This window comes from Podarcis bocagei (assembly GCF_964188305.1).
Source record: "Podarcis bocagei genome assembly, chromosome: 2".
In the NCBI taxonomy this organism is placed as follows: domain Eukaryota; kingdom Metazoa; phylum Chordata; class Lepidosauria; order Squamata; family Lacertidae; genus Podarcis; species Podarcis bocagei.
The window spans coordinates 53,266,384-53,283,930 of record NC_138126.1 but is presented as its reverse complement, the minus strand read 5'-3'; the positions used below and the strand labels follow the sequence as shown (position 1 = coordinate 53,283,930).

The 17,547-nt window shown below is 45.1% G+C and overlaps 2 protein-coding genes across 12 annotated transcripts in view; one reads left to right on the top strand and one right to left on the bottom strand.

Moving 5' to 3' along the window:
- The window catches only part of EFCC1 (EF-hand and coiled-coil domain containing 1), a 66,195-nt gene extending 62,639 nt beyond the window's left edge, over positions 1-3,556 (bottom strand). The window contains exon 1 of one of the 8 annotated variants that reach the window (XM_081176599.1): positions 2,262-3,556. In XM_081176599.1, coding sequence (XP_081032725.1) covers positions 2,262-3,086 — 825 coding nt within the window. In that variant the 5' untranslated portion in view covers positions 3,087-3,556. The remainder of the gene's footprint in view (positions 1-2,261) is intronic. The other 7 variants (XM_081176602.1, XM_081176601.1, XM_081176597.1 and 4 more) reach the window with 7 other exon arrangements.
- Positions 3,557-13,493: 9,937 nt separating this feature from the next.
- The window catches only part of CFAP92 (cilia and flagella associated protein 92 (putative)), a 58,895-nt gene continuing 54,841 nt past the window's right edge, over positions 13,494-17,547 (top strand). For 2 of the 4 annotated variants that reach the window (XM_081175943.1, XM_081175942.1), the window contains exons 1-2: positions 13,499-14,371; positions 16,835-17,094. In XM_081175943.1, the coding sequence (XP_081032069.1) occupies positions 14,346-14,371; positions 16,835-17,094 (286 nt within the window). In that variant the 5' untranslated portion in view covers positions 13,499-14,345. Of the gene's footprint in view, positions 14,372-16,834; positions 17,099-17,547 lie in introns of those variants that run through there. The other 2 variants (XM_081175944.1, XM_081175945.1) reach the window with 2 other exon arrangements.

Genomic DNA, 17,547 nt, shown 5'->3' with positions numbered 1-17,547 from the left:
ACAATACATAATTAATGGATTCTTTTAACATTGATTTCTAATGTAAATGAAATGTAAAAACAATGTGTGCTATATAGCTTACATCAAACAGTAGCATTAAAATAGTGGGCAGTCAGACAAATAACCTAGTATTTGGTGGAAACCAAACTGCAGTGGAACAGAAACAGTACAGCTTTGTGATGGTTACAGGCTGGAAAGCAAACTGCTGCCATTTTACGTTCCTTCCTATAGCCACCCATGCACAAACCTGTGACTGTCGTACATTACGTTTTCTTACATTAATATAATACAGTCAGCCCGCAACTTACACAGGGTCACATTTCGGGGATTGCACCTAAACCCAAAATCACATATGGTCAAAAAATATTGGATTCAGTGGTGGGTGGGATTGCCAAAGTCTCCCCCCCCCCCCCGACGCCTGCCACCAATTATTATTATTTTTAAACAAATTCCAAATAGAGTCAAGTGTGCAAAGCTGAATGTCCTGTAGTTAAGTGTGTAAGTTGTGGGCTTACTGTACTCAAATTTTCCCTCCCCAGCTCCATTCCAATACATGGGGCGGCTTCCTTGTAATACAAGAACTGATCAAGGCATACACCCGTGAACAAGAGGGTCTTAGGCTCTTAGGAGAATGGTACTAAAACCAATTTTTGAGGTTGGTCATTATGAAGCATGCTAAGCAATGAACACATTAGAAGCCATACAAGAACAAACGTGCAGAACACACAATTGAGAGTGTATTCTGTGTATCTTTGACTCTCATAAAGTCACAAACACTATGATGTAATAGCTTGCCAGAAATTCAGAAGTGCATCAGGCTACCCATACTATGATTTGTTGCACCAAATGTAGAAGTACAGACTGTATCATCACTATGAACACAAACTTAAGTTGTTTTGAATTTGTATTTATGTTTACCTTTTCAAGGTAAATATACCCACACATCAGTACAGGATAAAGCTGCTTTTATGACTATTTATTTTTATTGGGCTATATCCAGTGGTGTCCATGCATGAGAATAGGCTTTGGCCTGTGCAGTGAAGCTCCTCACAATCTGCTCCAGGGAGTTGGAGGACCCTCGGGGGCAGAGCTGGGGGTGCATGTGGGGAGGGAAGAAGGAAGTCATGTTGCACAGGCAGGAGTTTAAAATGTTATTTAAAACAATTATATTCCATTTTCAAAAGAGTTGCTCCAACCTATCATCACTTATAAATAAAACAGCAAAAATGGCACAGTGGGTCTTTTTTAAAGCAAATTCAAAGTGTGCTCACACACGCACACAACAAAAAATGTTTATGAAACGGGACGATTTTGATATGAAAAAGAGGAGGAAACATTGACGCCAGAGGGCCCTCACTGGGTAGGAAGCTCCACAAAGTGGGGGCTCCCGGTAATAAGGCCTTGTGTTATCACAGAGTGGGATTACACCTTCTCAGAGATGTCTGCAGGTGAGGGACCTGATGCATAGCAGAGTCAGATTTGGTAGTAATTCTGGTGAGTATTTATGACCACCCATCTCCTGAGCTGGGGAAGGAGAAGATGAGGGAAACTTGTGGAGAGTGACAGCAGCGACAAGTGCTACAGAGTGAAAGTTATTCCTCATGCTTAGTCAAAATCCATTTTCTTTTAATTGGTGGCCTTTCCCTCCAGGTCCCGCCCTCTGGGCAACAAAAAAACAAATTTGCTCCACCACCTGTGCCAGAACTCTGAACTCCATTCACATCAAGGGGCTCCTTCCCATCTAGACAACCTTCTGGCAGCCACATGATAGTGCTGGGCAGGACCAGAGACCAAAGCACATGAAGCAAGAAATGAAAAGTTTACTTCTGTTTGGTGGGCTAGTTTCTACACCCACCCCCATATCCATATCTCTTTCCTTCCTCCAAGCAACCAAAAGAACCATTATTCAGAATCAAGGACACATTTCATTCAGGTAAAAACACTCAAGAAAAGGGGGAATTAGTAAAAGGTGATCTATAAGATCTGAAGAGAAGTCAGAGTAGAAGGCGGAATTTGACACTGATTTGGGGCGTGGCCTTGAGTGGGCGTGCCTGTGGAGGAGGCGTGGCATGGGGAGATTTCCCACGCCCAGAGAGCCCTAGAGGGCCGCGCGCTGTCGATGTAACAGCCCTTAAACTACCTGAAAACTATTTGATGAAACTTTACAGTGTGCTGCGAGAAAGGCTCTTTTTTTGCAAGTGTCCACAATTCCAACGAAGTGGGCCCACGCTTGGACAGCCTCCCCCCTCCGGCCCTCTCACCTGTAGCGCCAAGCACCGGGCGTCGCTGCTTTGCAGAGCCGCCCTCATGTCCTCCACCAGCTCGCGCAGGCTGGCGTTCTCGTCCTCCAGCTTGACGATGCGGTCCTCCGCCTGCTCCAAGGCCACGATCTCCTCGTAGCACTCCCGGGAGCACGAGCCCGACGGCACCAGCCGGCGATCCGAGCCGGGCCCGGGGGGAGAAGGTGGCGGAGAGGACGACGAGGACGACGGCGGCGAGGAGGTGCACGAGGTGGAAGCAGACCCCCTGGCGTTGCTGCTGCTGCTGCTCCGACGACCGCCCTCTTTCTTGTTCGACGGCCCGCGCCCGGCCCCCGCCTCTTTCTCCCGGCGGCGGCGCAGCGGGCTGCGGAGCCGGATCTGGGTCTCGATGTGCTCGCTCTCCTTGCCGGCCGGCAGCCGCGCCACCCCCGCGACGCCCCGGCCCGTGGCGGGGCAGCCGGCCTTGGCGCTGAAGTAGCCGCACAGCTTGGCGTGGAACTGGCGGAAAGTCAGCTCCGGGGCGACGTCCTCGCAGAGGCCGGCGCATTCCTCCGGGTCGGCGGCCGCCTCGTCGCCGCCGCCGTCCCCCTGCAGCCCCAGCACCCCGCACAGGGTGCGGAAGTCCTCGCCGGGGATCCTGCCTTCGGCCTCGCAGTCCAGGTGGTGGAAGATCTCTTGCAAGTACTGGTCCAAGCCCGTGGCCAGCACCACGATTTCGTTCTCCACGCCCCGGTCCAGCCCGTAGTGGTATGCCAGGGCGCTGACCAGCCACTGGGTCCGGCGGGCCGGGCGGCCGTAGGGATCCCAGCCATCAGACGGCTCCATCCTGGCGCGCCGCCGCCGCCGCCGCCTCCTCGCAACTCTGCTCGCCGCTCCCTCCGACCATGCTTCCCGCTCGCAATCGAGTTCCCCGGCTCGGGACGGGCAGAGCTCCCCGGGCCACGCCTCCTGCCTCGCTCCGCCCCTCCCCGGCGAAAGGAGAAGGCGCCTCCCTCCTGCTTTGCTAGAGGTTTATAATAGCAACCAGCACCACGCCTCCCGGCCTGCTAAACGGCTCTAGGCATGATAAAAACCGCTAGGCATGAAAGCAAAGCAAAAAAAAAAACACCAACTAACATCACATGAGCAACAGCAGCCTCGAGAAACTTTGGGGATCAGATATCAGAAAGCACGTCGGGGCAGCAAAATTTGGATTTAAGAGCTGCGGATCTTCCCACCACTTTTTTCTCCTACAGTCAAGTACCTGCCCGCCCCCCCAGCACAGAAAGCGGGTATTTAGCAGTAAACAACTTGTTTACTCAAGCCGAGCCCTTCATACTTCTGGCTAAACGTTTGTTTTTCTTTCAAATAAAAAAAAGAGTTGTGATTATTAAAAAGCAGTATCCACCACATAACTCTAAACTTGCAAGCATAGAAGCTTGCCGTGCACCTGATTCAGATCAATAAACTCTGCAAACTTTTTGCACATGAGACTGACAGCAGTTTTCGGATCTTCCCACATACAGATGTGCGTGAAATACCTCCCCCTTAATTCTTTTTTTTTGGGGGGGGGGAGTGAAGTTCGAAATTAACACCAAGGCCAGCCAAATGCAATTGGAAAAATAAATAATGATCAGGCAATTTAAAAATGCACTTGAAACTGGTAAATCTCAGTCTCCTAATTAGCTGAGCCTTTAAAATAGCCTATTCATTCTGAAAACATTCCCACTATTGTCAACCTGAAGCAATTTGTTTCAGTAGAATTAATCTTCAGAAACAGGACTTTAAAATGGGAGCGTTTACAGAACTTTTGTTATAGTAGCACCACTCAAGAGCAACAGTAATAAATTCAACTATGTTTTTGCTGAAGGATGAAAGTAAATGACTCAGCTTATTCATTCCTGGGTTTTGTCAGCAAATAGCTCATTATTTAATTATTATTTTATTGCATTTGCGCTGGTCTCCGTGTTCATTTCTAACTTCATAAAGTTTCAATAATTAAGCTGTCACTAGGAACAGAAATGTTACGGGCCCATTTTTCAAGGCACATAAGGCGACAGTCATATATACAATCACCTACATGGCAGTCAAGCTCAGTGGACCTAAGGGGACTCTCTTTGGAGTAGACATGCATAGGATTGCACTGTATGTTTAACATTTCACAAAGCTGAACTGACTCCCGGAAGACAAGGAAACTACAGTACTTGGGCATTTATTTATTTGTTACCTGCTCTTCACCATAAGGTCCCAGATAGGATTCAACAACAGAGTGTATAATTATAAAAACTGGTAACACCGTTGCCATAATAAAACATGTAAAACAGTGCCAGATGGAACAGAACCGTAAAAAAGGGGTGGGTCCAACTAAACAAATTACTTTAACTGTCACAGGCCAGGGTAAATAAATGCATCTTCAGCTTTGCAAGGAGGATGCTAGACACACCTCTTTGGGAAGAGAGTTCAGCAATTTTGGGGCAGCCACAGGAAAAGTGCTCTCCAGGCACTTCCCGGCACTTTTGAGGGTGGTAAAACTACCAAGAGAGCCCCCACCCATGGAAATATCAGTACCCGAAGGTTGGTAGGGATGGAGACAGGCTTTCAGATGTTTACACGTAGCCAAACACTTTAAAACATCTTGCTGTCACACTGTTGTTTCTTGCTGCAGTTCTTCTGCATTATGTTGTGGATTTCATGGGCTTCTGGTTAAAAATAATTATGCATCTTACGATTTGCTGGTTATAACTTCTAAAATATGTTTATTTGCTCCACCACAGCATATAATTAAAAGTACCTTGCTTCAAATCAACATGTTTTTGAAAAAGCTGTGAAGGCAGAAATATTTCACTGATGAAGTAACTTGCCCCTTAACCCTACAAAATGTTTGGCAAAGCATAAAGTGGTTGAAAGCATGTGTGTTGTGCTTGTACAGATTTTAAAACTGTCCCCTTTCTTTCACATGAGTAGTTGCAATAAATTGAGCTTCCCGTCCCAATTAGGACAGGCAGCTTATGGTATAATAAATGTTTGCTGATTAAAATGACTGTCCTTTCACAGCTAGTTGAGGATAGTTACTTAATTCCATCTGTCTGGGAATATCCACAGCAAACTGTTTCTGAGGAACAAAGGAGTCCATTGACCTGTCTGCTTCAATAAAATTCAGATTTCTGGCTATTCATATGATGAAATGTGCACATTCATAACATAAGCACTTTTTAGGCTCTCCCACTCCATTAGTTCCCCAGCAGCTCAAAATGGCAGGAGTAATTCCTTGTGTTCCCATATGCACTTGAGTCCTGTAGGTTGACAGGACCATAAACTGAAAGGAAATGTTAGTAACATCTTCCTAACAGATTTCTATCTGCATGTTACATTCACTGGGTGGAAATGTTACTACTAAATCCCTGATGACAAGGGAACAACCAAACACGTAGTGGATTTATGGCAGCAGTGTGTTACAATATCACTAGTTTTATGCAGTGCGGGAACACAATGCCAGAACCATGTGCCGGTGCATGAAGATCTAGTGAAGGATGGAATTAGGATGTAGTGTAAAGGGGACCAGGTTAGCAAGTATCCCATACCCATTCAGGGTGTGCTTGACAGGGTGACATCGCTCTGAACTGGAGATTTATTTATTCTACTGCATTTATACTTCACTTGTTTCTCCAGGGAGCTTAAGGTGATACACCTTGTTCTTCTCCCTCCTTATTTAATCCCCACAGCAACCTTGGGAGCTAGATTAGGCATAGAGGCATGACCATCATTTGCTTGTAGACAACAATAATTAATTGCTGGTGGTACAATTATAAACTTTCTTTTAGGATCAAAGCCAAGGTACTGGTTCAAGGCTATCTGGCTTTTTTGCCTGTGGTGCAAAAGCCAGTGATTGAGCACTTGGACTATTTTAAGCCTATGTTCTTCTAGTGAACTACAGCCTGAAGCAAAGGTCTTCTCAGTTCTGTGTTATATGGCCTATCTATCCTTCCAGCCAGGGTTGGCCTAATACATTTTGGTGTCCAAGGAAAGGCAGTAAGTGATGCCTCCTACCTCATCCCACCCCAATACAGGTCAAGCTGCTTTGACACCTAAGGTAGAAAACATCAAAAGTGTCTCTCTTCCCATCCTTGGCAGTGAAAATACCATAACAAAATACTGTAATAACCAACAGTCTGTTGCCCTTTCAGGACACCAAGAATAAGCTACCTGAAGTGATTGCTTTACTCTGTCTAATGGTTGGGCCAGCTGTGTGTCTATCCATATGGAAAATGGGCCCATTGTCTGTTTGCCTATTGCATAGCTCAGTAAGTGGGAAGCTTGGGTCCCCTTTTTGCACCCATTATTATCTATTGTGGTCAGACTCTGCAAAAGATAATATTGCCTCACATCAACAGGAAGCAAGTCCTTCTGAGATGTAAATGCTCTGAAGTCTCCTCACAGAAGACTCAACTGCATGTATGTGTAATTAGAACCATATAGCTGAAAGACACTGTCGTCTCCACTGTGCCCAATTTCTGACGGAAACACAGCCCAAGACCCCTGGAATCCCAAAATGCTCAACAGAGATTGGGAGGCCGATTACACTAAGTTATTCTGCAGCACCACCATCTTCATGTATTTATTTATTTATGTATTATATTTTAAAGGGCTTTTTGTTCTATAGGATCCCATTCAAATAGCTCTCAACACTATTCAAGCCACAATATCCAGTAATAAAGGAAATAAGCAATGGAGGTAAAAGAGATGTGTCTTAAGCTGATGCAGAAAATTGAAGGAGACTTGGAGGGAAGCAACTGAACCGCCAAGAGACCTTAAGGACAAATGGGCCCCTACCCATTGATGGGTCCGTGAGAAGGACTCCATGAAAACTGCAAAGGCTGGGTTGGCAGATACAAGGAAGGAAATGAAAATAGGCGGTACTGACAAAAATCCATGTCACACTGAACAATTCTCTAAGGGGGCTGTACATCTTTTTTGTATTGACTTGATTTGTACAACATTTTTAGGTTGAGTCAAATCTATTCCTTTGTTTAATAATTAAATATGAAAAGGAAAAATAAGTAGAAAAGCCTCACTGATTTTAATTTTTCCACCAAATACTGTGCAAAGTTACATCTGTTTTTCTGCATTTGTCGACTAAATGGCTCTCAGGCAAGAATTACAGCAGAAGGATCCTGGGGGGGCAGATGTTGAAACAATTACATTTGGGTTGTCTCAGCTATTTTAAATAGTAAAATGTCCCCAAGTGGAGATAATTGATTTAAAGACTAACAAAATCTTTACCAGGCGATAAAAGTGTCAGCGTAAATTTTACCACAACACCTGCAGTTTCCACATGAGTGGTGATTGAGTTTCTTGGTCGCTTCTCTCACTGGAACAAAGGCATTAAAATGGTGTTGAAGGACACTGGGCCTTTGTTGAACTGCTAACTGCCCATCTGCTGGTCTTTTGATTTAAAAGAATAGAGGATGAATAATTTGAAGGTAAATCTTTTACTTTTTATTCAGTGTGATAAAAAGGAAAAGTGTAGGTCAACATGATGACAATCCATAATTAAATAAACTGATACAGCCTTTTGAGATACAATACATTCTCTGTCCTTCTTTCCCCTTATTTCTAGGGCATGAGATTCCATTCCATAACACGATTATTCTGTAATTGAAATAATTCAGCACAATGCAGACAATATAACTGCATAGCATACAGGTCACTGCTCCAACAAAACTGGAAAACTCAAATCTCTAGTTGACGTTTTCCTTAGGAACCATTACTAGATCATGCAGTACCTGAAATGAAGATACAACACTTCTAGGGCTAACCTCTCTTATCAAGAAGAATTTGCTGTATCAGACAATGACAGCAAATTTTACCACAGCAATGATAAACCTAGACAGCATCTTAAAAACCAGAGACATTACCTTGCCAACAAAGGTCCGTATAGTTAAAGCCATGGTTTTCCCAGTAGTGATGTATGGAAGTGAGAGCTGGACCATAAAGAAGGCTGATCGCCAAAGAATTGATGCTTTTGAATTATGGTGCTGGAGGAGACTCTTGAGAGTCCCATGGACTGCAAGAATATCAAACCTCTCCATTCTTAAGGAAATCAGCCCTGAGGGCTCACTGGAAGGACAGATCGTGAAGCTGAGGCTCCAATACTCTGGCCACCTCATGAGAAGACTCCCTGGAAAAGAATCTGATGTTGGGAAAGATGGAGGGCACAAGGAGAAGGGGACGACAGAGGACAGTGTTTGCGAAGCTACCAACATGAGTTTGACCAAACTGCGGGAGGCAGTGGAAGACAGGAGTGCCTGGTGTGCTATGGTCCATGGGGTCATGAAGAGTCGGACACGACTAAACGACTAAACAACAACAGACAATTGTTTAGCAGTGCAATTTTGGCTATGTCTGCTCAGAAGTTAGCCCCATTTAATTAAATAGGACTTACTCCCAGGTTTAGGATTGCATCCTGCTGAGAGTATATCCACTGAAATCAGTGTTAGTCACCTTCAGTCTCATTAATTTCAATGCGGATTCCTCAAAGCATGTAACCCATTGGTCAGGGAACCCACACTGTGACTTTCAGAATTTGGACAGCAGTATTGGTAAAGTCTACACTAATTTTACAGGCGGCAAATCACCACTTGGTGTGTTTGTTCATGTAGCCAAATGAAGGCCGGTGCCATGGTGGTCACTTGCAATTGATGCTGTGTGCATGCTGTTCCTTCACATGTGAAGCTGGTCTCTAGACTCCACATGGTTCAGATGATTTAAAGAATCATGCTAGCACAACTATCTGCAAGGAGGAGGATGTGCCAAATAGCATGGGAAGCAAGCCACCTCATATAACACTGACCTATGTGTAGAGATGCCAGCCTGCTGAAATCTACCCAGTGATAGCTAGTTGAGGTGAGATTTAAGAATCCAAGTCCAGTATCAATGCTTATATCTACGTATCTACATGTATTTACATATACAGTGGTACTTTGCGTTAAGTACTTAATTCGTTCCGGAAGTCTGTTCTTAACCTGAAACTGTTCTTAACCTGAAGCACCACTTTAGCTAATGGGGCCTCCCGCTGCCGCCGCACCGCCGGAGCACGATTTCTGTTCTCATCCTGAAGCAAAGTTCTTAACCCGAGGTACTATGTCTGGGTTAGCGGAGTCTGTAACCTGAAGCGTATGTAACCTGAAGTGTCTGTAACCCGAGGTACCACTGTAGCTACTTAAAGCTACATAGCCTTGCAAGTACTTCTAGATCCTTTGCAGTGGTACCTTGGTTCTCAAACACCTTGGTTCCCAAACGCAGAAAACCCAGAAGTAAGTGTTCTGGTTTCAGAACATTTTTCGGAAGCCGAACGTCCGATGCAGTTGTTGGCTATTGTCTCCGGGGCGCCTGCACCAATCAGAAGTTGCGCCTTGGTTTTTGAACATTTGGGAAGTAAAACGGACTTCCGGAATGGATTGTTTGGCACTTTTGCTATTTATTTGGCGTTTTTGAGGCTTTTTCAGTTAAATTGTTTTTCTGACTGTGTGGAAGCCAGTTCAGCTACTGATTGATTGACTGTGTGACTGCAGAAATGGATAAAAGCCTCCAAACAATGACTATCATCAGTGCAGGTAAGAAAAAAATAATAATTTAATTTTTTATCATCTACAATACTGTCTTATTTATTTTATAGCACAGTAGATTGATTATTGCTTTCATTTTATGGATCAATGGTCTTGTTAGATAGTAAAATTATTCTTAAATTGCTGTTTTAGGGGTTGTTTTTAAAAGTCTGGAACAGATTAATATAGTTTGCATTACTTTCTATGGGAAAGCATGCCTTGGTTTTGGAACGCTTTGGTTTTGGAACGGACTTCCGCAATGGATTAATTCTGAGAACCAAGGTATCTCTTTTGATGGAGCAGGTTCTGAAAGACCTGTTTTTTATTTGTATGGAGGTGGGGTTTTTTTGGGGGGGGGTTATTGGTTTGTTTGTTGTAATTAGTTTTAGTGTTTATACTGTGTAGTATGCTGCTTTGAGTCACATTTGTGAGCAGAGGACTAATAAATACTAACAATTGTCCCAGCACATATTAGCTGCATCAAATCCCCTTTTTTAAACAATTTAAAAACACGTTAACCACACAGAGTCACATAGTTATGGGCTTTGAGCCTTTCTTGTGCTGCAGTCCTTTACTTGTTTACTGATAAGTAAGTTTAATAGGGTTTACTCCCAGGTAAGTGGGGACAAGACTGCAGTATTATTGTGTAGAAAGGTGGCCAAGCCATGTGACTCCCTACAGACCTGTTGAGAGCAGGACTGAGCAACATAAAGGTAAAATACCACCAGTTCATCAACACCATTTAGCTGCTGTGAAGGTTTCTGCTATTGCTAGCTAGAGTGCCACTTCTCTGCTGTGGAAATGTTTTGCAATAATTATTACAATATGACAGCTGGTGCCAAACAATGTGATGATACTAGAATGTTGTAAAAGCAACTGCAGATAAACAATCTGCTTATGTGGAAACAAATGAAAAGAACTGTATTGTAAGGGATTAAGAAGCTGCATCTAGGAAGCTGTAGCTGAAAATCTTGACATTAAAGAACTTGCATTAAATAAATCTGTCTGTTACCAGGCTTATTTTAAAAAGACGGATTCTGCCTGATGTGCAGCAGAACTAAGATGTGGCTTCAAGACCAGTAGCTACAGGAGACAATGGATTCCTTTTCTCCATCAATAGGATTCAGGTTTTACCATCAGTGACTTAGCCACACAAATACTACTAAGCTCTTGAAATCACCAATACGGTTGAAAGACAGACACACTGAAAGTTAAAGTCCATTATTTATGGCTTTAACTAATCTATAGCTATAATATACGTACGCTTCCCAACAGACAGGCTGCTTGATATCAGGAAGGGAATCTGACTCCTTCAACTCTTCTTCCAAAGAGCTGAGGGCTATGTACACAGTTGTCCCACCAATTGTATCCTCACAGCAAACTTATGAGGTAGGGTAGGCTGAGAGTGAACAGATCAAGAATATCCAGTGACCTTTTTGGCTGAGGGGGGATTTGAACCTGGGTCCCCTGTCCATCTCCAATATTCTAACCACTATACCACACTGGCAAGGTAGGCTTTCAGGGTTTCTGTACCTTCTTAGTAACAGATGGGTTGCATAGAAAGGTCTCTCCACCAACCTGTTGTTTCCAGGTAGTTATGTCTTTTCCCCTAGAAACTGATACGCTGATGGGGGGGGGGGCAACTGCAATGTAGGCAACTCTACTGGAGCTTGCTTTAGTCGCTGGCTAAATAGTATTTCCTACATTGTTTGTTCCTTTGTCCAGGGTCACTTTGTTCATTTTGCTTCAGATTCTCTGCATTGTCTTTCATCCACCACTCTTGAGTTCACAGTAATCAACAGCATCTGGCATTCCTATCCACAAAGAGCAAATAAAAAGACTTTGAGCCTCTTGATCTGCTTATTTACCCCCTTCCCAATTTGCTGGTACATTGTGCAACGTAGCATCGTTTTTGTCTCCTATCTAGTCAAACCATAGATCTCAGTGGATTTACATGGTGGTCTGTCAGCATCAAGGACCGCAGTATCTTGTTTACACAAGAAGACATAAACCAGGGCTGTACTGTATGTCGTAATCCAGTAGTAATGTCATTCAGTCTCTGAGAGCCGGCCACCATGTTGTATTTATTATAGGTTTGCATGGCCATGTTTGTTTCTTTCAAGTCCTTTGAACAACAGTTTATGGAATTGCTAAGCTGTTTGTGATTGACAATGCTTGTATTATGGAAAAGCCACATAAGAAGGGTCACCCACTACTTCTATAGCTCCTTCCATGGGCGTAGCCAAGGGGTGGCAGGGAGGGGGCAGCTGCCCCCCTAAATCAAAATACACAGCTGAGTTTCTGTCCCCCTTAAGAAAAATCCTGACCACGCCCATGGCTCCTTCTCATTTCCCCTTAATTCAGCCAAAGATGCTGTAGGAAGGCTGATGTTTTTGACGTCTGGGGGCAGGGGGAAGGAGTGAAGGAGGAAAGTCCTTTTGCAAGCAGAAGTCCTTCTGCAGGGCTTTCACTGATGGATTATGTTAGGTGAATCCCACTCTCTGTTATGTTTCTTAAGTAATCTGCATAACTCAGTACCCCTTCTTTCAAGAATTTAATGCAAGAGCAAAGCCTTCCCATTGTATGACTCATTTTCCATGCACTAGATACCAAAAAGAACTGGTGTTCATCATACCATTAACAGCTGGGATTCTTCTCCAATCTCATAACCCCTTACGCAGGATTTGGCAGATTTTGTATCCAGATGGGAATAACGTGAGAGAATCAAAAGGGGAGTGTATGATGGGTGTTGACTGTACTCTCTGGCTCATAGTCGAGACAATGTTCTAGCCAGGCCTGTATGTAAGTGTTCAAAAAGTTCAACACAATGAGTTAAAAGAGCTTAATTACTACAGCAAGGCTGATCTTAGCAAAAAAAACTAGACGCAAAAGAAAAAGTCAGGTTAATAATGTTCCAAATGTTACCTATATAATAAGATAGCTTGTGATAGATGAAGATATTGATATGCACTTTTCTCTTATGAGTGATAAGTGGAGTGTTTGGTTTCCTTTTAGAGTACGTTGGATACTGGCATCTTTGCAATACAGTGGCACCTCGGGTTACATACGCTTCAGGTTACATACGTTTCAGGTTACAGACTAAGCCAGAAATAGTACCTCGGGTTTGCTTCAGGATGAGAACAGAAATTGTGCTCCGGCAGCGCAGCGGCAGTAGGAGGCCCCATTAGCTAAAGTGGTGTTTCAGGTTAAGAACAGTTTCAGGTTAAGAATGGACCTCCGGAACGAATTAAGTACGTAACCAGAGGTACCACTGTATTTACTTACAAGTATGCAAGCAGAGCATGCTGTCAGCAGGCAGCAGATCCCCAGAGAACTTGTGTAACCTCCACCAAAGACATACCTTTTCAAACTAAGGCCAGGCTGAAATGTTCATCTCTCCCTGCCCCTCCCTCAAGCTGCAGGGAAGCCACCGACTCCAAATTCTGATGCATATATAATATCAAGAAGGATGTCTGGCAATCAAGAAACCATCATTACCCAGCAATGAGCCTGTCAAAGCAAGTCACCCAGGAGGCTTAACATCATTATCTTTGCAGCCATTTTACCTTTCTTGGATTGTGGCCCATCATGAGCAGTACTACTCATGATGGCAGAGGCCCTCCTCTCCCCACCCCCCCCAATCTGTCACACACTGGCTTATAATCTAAAATGGTTTATAGTTTAAGATTTGCTGCACCCAGGGGTTAAAAGGTCTGGCACCCACAAACTGATGACACTGTGCAGGAGTGCCAGCTTGACTCTGTGACCATGGGTGGCTGTGGGTGCCATGCAGTGTGCATGGCCCTGGCACTGAAATTTGTGGGGAACGGCATATTTGGTGACATCATATATACATTGTGTTGCTATGGTGTCATTGGCAGCTCCACCAAGTAACATGCTTTCACATCATAAGCATGTGTATGTCCCAGTTCTGTGGCGCTTCCTAGTGTTCTCTCAGCAGTCTTGAACATTCATGAGCGTCGTTTGGAACGCGTCCGTTGCACGTGGAACTACGCAGGGCAGCCTTTTAGCAACGCGTCTGCAACATCCCAGACCGCTGCTTGAGGTCGTGCTTTTCGTGTTGCCTGCGGGCTGGCTCCCGCCGTTTTGCGCCCCTTTCCTCGGGACCCTCCTAGGGCTCCCAGCGCTCCCTCCTCGCTGGCGTCTGCACGACTTACTCTGCTCCCCTCGGGGTTTACCCACAGCTGTTGCCTCTGCAAACAGCGGTCTTCCGGGCAAAGCCTCTTGCGGCCGAGCAAACGAATGCCTTAGCAACTTGTGCTTCTCTCGGGATCCCTACGCCGAGGATCGTCAACCAAAGCGGACGACGAGCACGCGGGGCAGCTCTTTTGCGGCGCTGGAAGGGGCGGGAGTGGGACTTCTTTTCAGAGTGGCGGATGGCGATGGAATGCAGAACGCGCACGCCTAAGCCGCGTTTACTTTTGTCGGTGTTGCCGCGCGCCTGCAGGCCAGAGCGAGTTTCCTACCCGAGGTTGGCGGGATGGCTCGGGACCCTAGTCGGGCGAGGTAAACGCGGGGACTCTTGTGTTGTCCTAGGGGGACAAAAGGGGGAAGGGCAGAGTGTGTTGTTTTAAAAACCCTAAATACTAAAACAAAACAAAACACCTCTTTGTGGAGTTTGAGGATAAGTTCCTCTGCAGAGGGCCTGGAAACGAGAAACTTGATTGTGCACATAGTGTGATTTCTTGAAGGAGAGAAAGGGTGTGTTTCTGAATATGAGTGTATTGAGGATGTGTTGTGCTTTAACCTTCATCTTTGATAGCCACACTAATGAGTGCCAAGCTGAAACAGTAGCTAATCATTTGATTTGTTGGGACAAGCCCAGTACTCTGGGTTCCCTAGTTTATCTGTGAGGTAGTGGCTGGATTGCCAACACATACATTCAGACTCCCTGAAAGTGCACCTTTTTGTTAAGGTATGAATCTCCATATTGTAGTGCAACAGGCACCAGCTGACATTCACACTTACGCATGATTACCGTAGATGACACCCCACCTATTTGGGGGGAGGTAGCCAATGTAGTGCCCTGCAAAGGTGTTGCACTGCAACTCCCACCAGCATAGTCAGTGATTGGGGGGATAGGTGATGTAATCCAAAACTTCAGGGTCTGCCTACCTTGGTCCGAAGGGCACCATGTTGGCTACTCTTGGTTTATATGTGGACATGGTGGTGGTTCCACACATACATACTAATAACCAAGAAATGGCTTGCCTGGAAATCTTTTTTCTACTTTGGAGTCCTCAATTCCAATCAAGCTTTTTGTTGTTGTTGCAGATGTACAGATTCTTCTCTGTTGGCGATGTGCTTTTTCAGCTTCGAACACTTGTAGCATTTGCCTGCCATCGCCCCTGCCAACAGGTGGTATGCAAGGTTGCAAGGCAGATGCTGCTTTACAGGCTAGTGGCTGTACGTCTGATAAAGAGCTTTTAGATATTGCATTCACCACTTGTAGCTTCCACAGGAGACAAAGCTACAGATGGGGGGTAGCACCTAAATCAGTCTTCAAAATGGCAAAGCTGAGCAGATGTCTGTGCTCTCTCCGCCCCATGCATTTAATGTGGTACTAATTCTCCCATCTAACTAGGCAGTGTTATTTGCCTAGTTTGCATATTGGGAGTGTGATGGTTTCGGTTTTAAATTAGGCAATGTGTTTATTGTGTGTTGAATGCACACGGTGGGAAAGCTAAGTACGATACAGCCATGGGAATCATGTACATGACACCCTTTTGGGTGTAGTGGGGACTGTGAAAGGAAGCTTGCTTTTATATGCACATTTCCATCATTGGTTTGGGGTGCTCAGCCATTGGTTATTCCATGTTATTTCTTTTGCCTGTGACTGCCTGGGTGTTCGTTTTCCCACCCACCCATTTCCCCTTCAATTCAGCTTCCACAGATCTTGTGGGAGAAGTGATAAGTCTTCATCAGATTGGCACATTGCTCAGTCAACATTAGAGAGGGTGGAGTAGCATAGTGATTAATTGTAAGCTATGAGGCACGAAGTCCTAGTGTCAAATCTCAGCTCATTCTGAAAGCAGCCTTAAGCAAACTCCCTCTCTTAGCTTTAGTGTTCCGTGTGCAATATTTTGTTTACTGTTGGTTACATTTCTGCTCCTTCCTTCCTTCCTGGAACTCAAGGTGGTGGTGGTCAGAGGGTTCTCAGGTGATCTCTCAAGATCAGGCCTAGACCAACTTAGCTTCAGAAGGCTTGCCCTTGGATCTGTGGGACTAACTCTGGTGTATCTTACTGCAACATCTCCATTCTAGCCCACATAAATGTTTGCTAGATGGCCAGAATGCCCACCTATAAATATTGGCCATTTCTGGTATGTTTATAGCCTTGGAGAAGAAAATAATTATCTACCAAATTACAAATGCTTTCCTTTTTGGCTGCCAGGAGGCAATTGTTGCTTGCCACAGGTGACCAGATGAGTGGCTATTTATAATTCTACTTTACAAGTTTAAGGAAAACTAACCAGTGGCTGAATCACATGCTAATTGGTTTCTCATCTCATCACTCAGTTGGTTATAATCTATTGAGCCTCAGCTGAATGTGTGAGCACAGAAATAACAATGTGCCTGAGGTAGTCTTGTTAGATTTGGCAATTTCAAGTGTGCAACTCATCACTTGATGTTGTGGCTATCAAGTGATGATTATGCATATGTGAATTTGCACTTTCATAATGTATCTGAAGTATTTGAAGTGCTTAAGAAAAGCATTGTATAAATTACAATCGTACCTTGGTTCTTGAACGTAATTCATTCCAGAAGTCCATTCAACTTCCGAAAACATTCAGAAACCAAGGTGCAGCTTCCGATTGGCTGCAGGAGCTTCCTGCACTCAATTAGAAGCTGTATCTGATGTTCTGCTTTCAAAAAATGTTCGCAAACCAGAACACTCCCCTCCGGGAACCGAAACAGAACAGAAGGAATTGGAAGTCCAAAGAACTAATAATTTTAATTCTATCACAGGATGGCAAGTAGACTGCCAGATGTTGAGGAGCAAGATGAGGATGAGTGTGAGCCAGTTGAGTCAAAAGGGTCAGATAACACCGTGCGTTCGGACAGCACCATTGGAACTGAAAGCCCAGAGGCAGGTGAGGGTGGTCACCCTACCCCTGAAGATGAAAGCACAACATGCTCTCAATCCATGAGAAGTGAAGGGCTTGATTCTGAGCACCGGATTAACTGCACATTCTCAGTCTCGTTGGCTGTTCCAGTTGTAGCTCCAAGTAGGTAAATTGCATTTATCAGTCCTTTTCATTCCTTTCAGAAGATGTTGTCCCAAAATATTAAGGAGAACATTGCCCCCCACCAAAAAAACCTGTTTCATCCCCCCAATAGTTACCGTATTTTTCGCCCTATAGGACGCACTTTTTCCCCTCCAAAAATGAAGGGGAAATGTGTGTGCGTCCTATGGGGCGAATGCAGGCTTTCCCGGGCTTCTTGCAGCTCCGCGCCACCCTCCGGATACCGGCGAAAAGCTGCGCGGAGCTCCGGAGGGTGGCGCGGAGCTGCCTGCGCTCCAGGGCTTCTTGCAGCTCCGCGCCACCCTCCCGATCCCGGCGCGAAGCTGCGCGGAGCTCCGGAGGGTGGCGGGGAGCTGCCTGCGCTCCAGGGCTTCTTGCAGCTCCGCGCCACCCTCCCGATCCCGGCGCGAAGCTGCGCAGGGCTCTGGAGGGTGG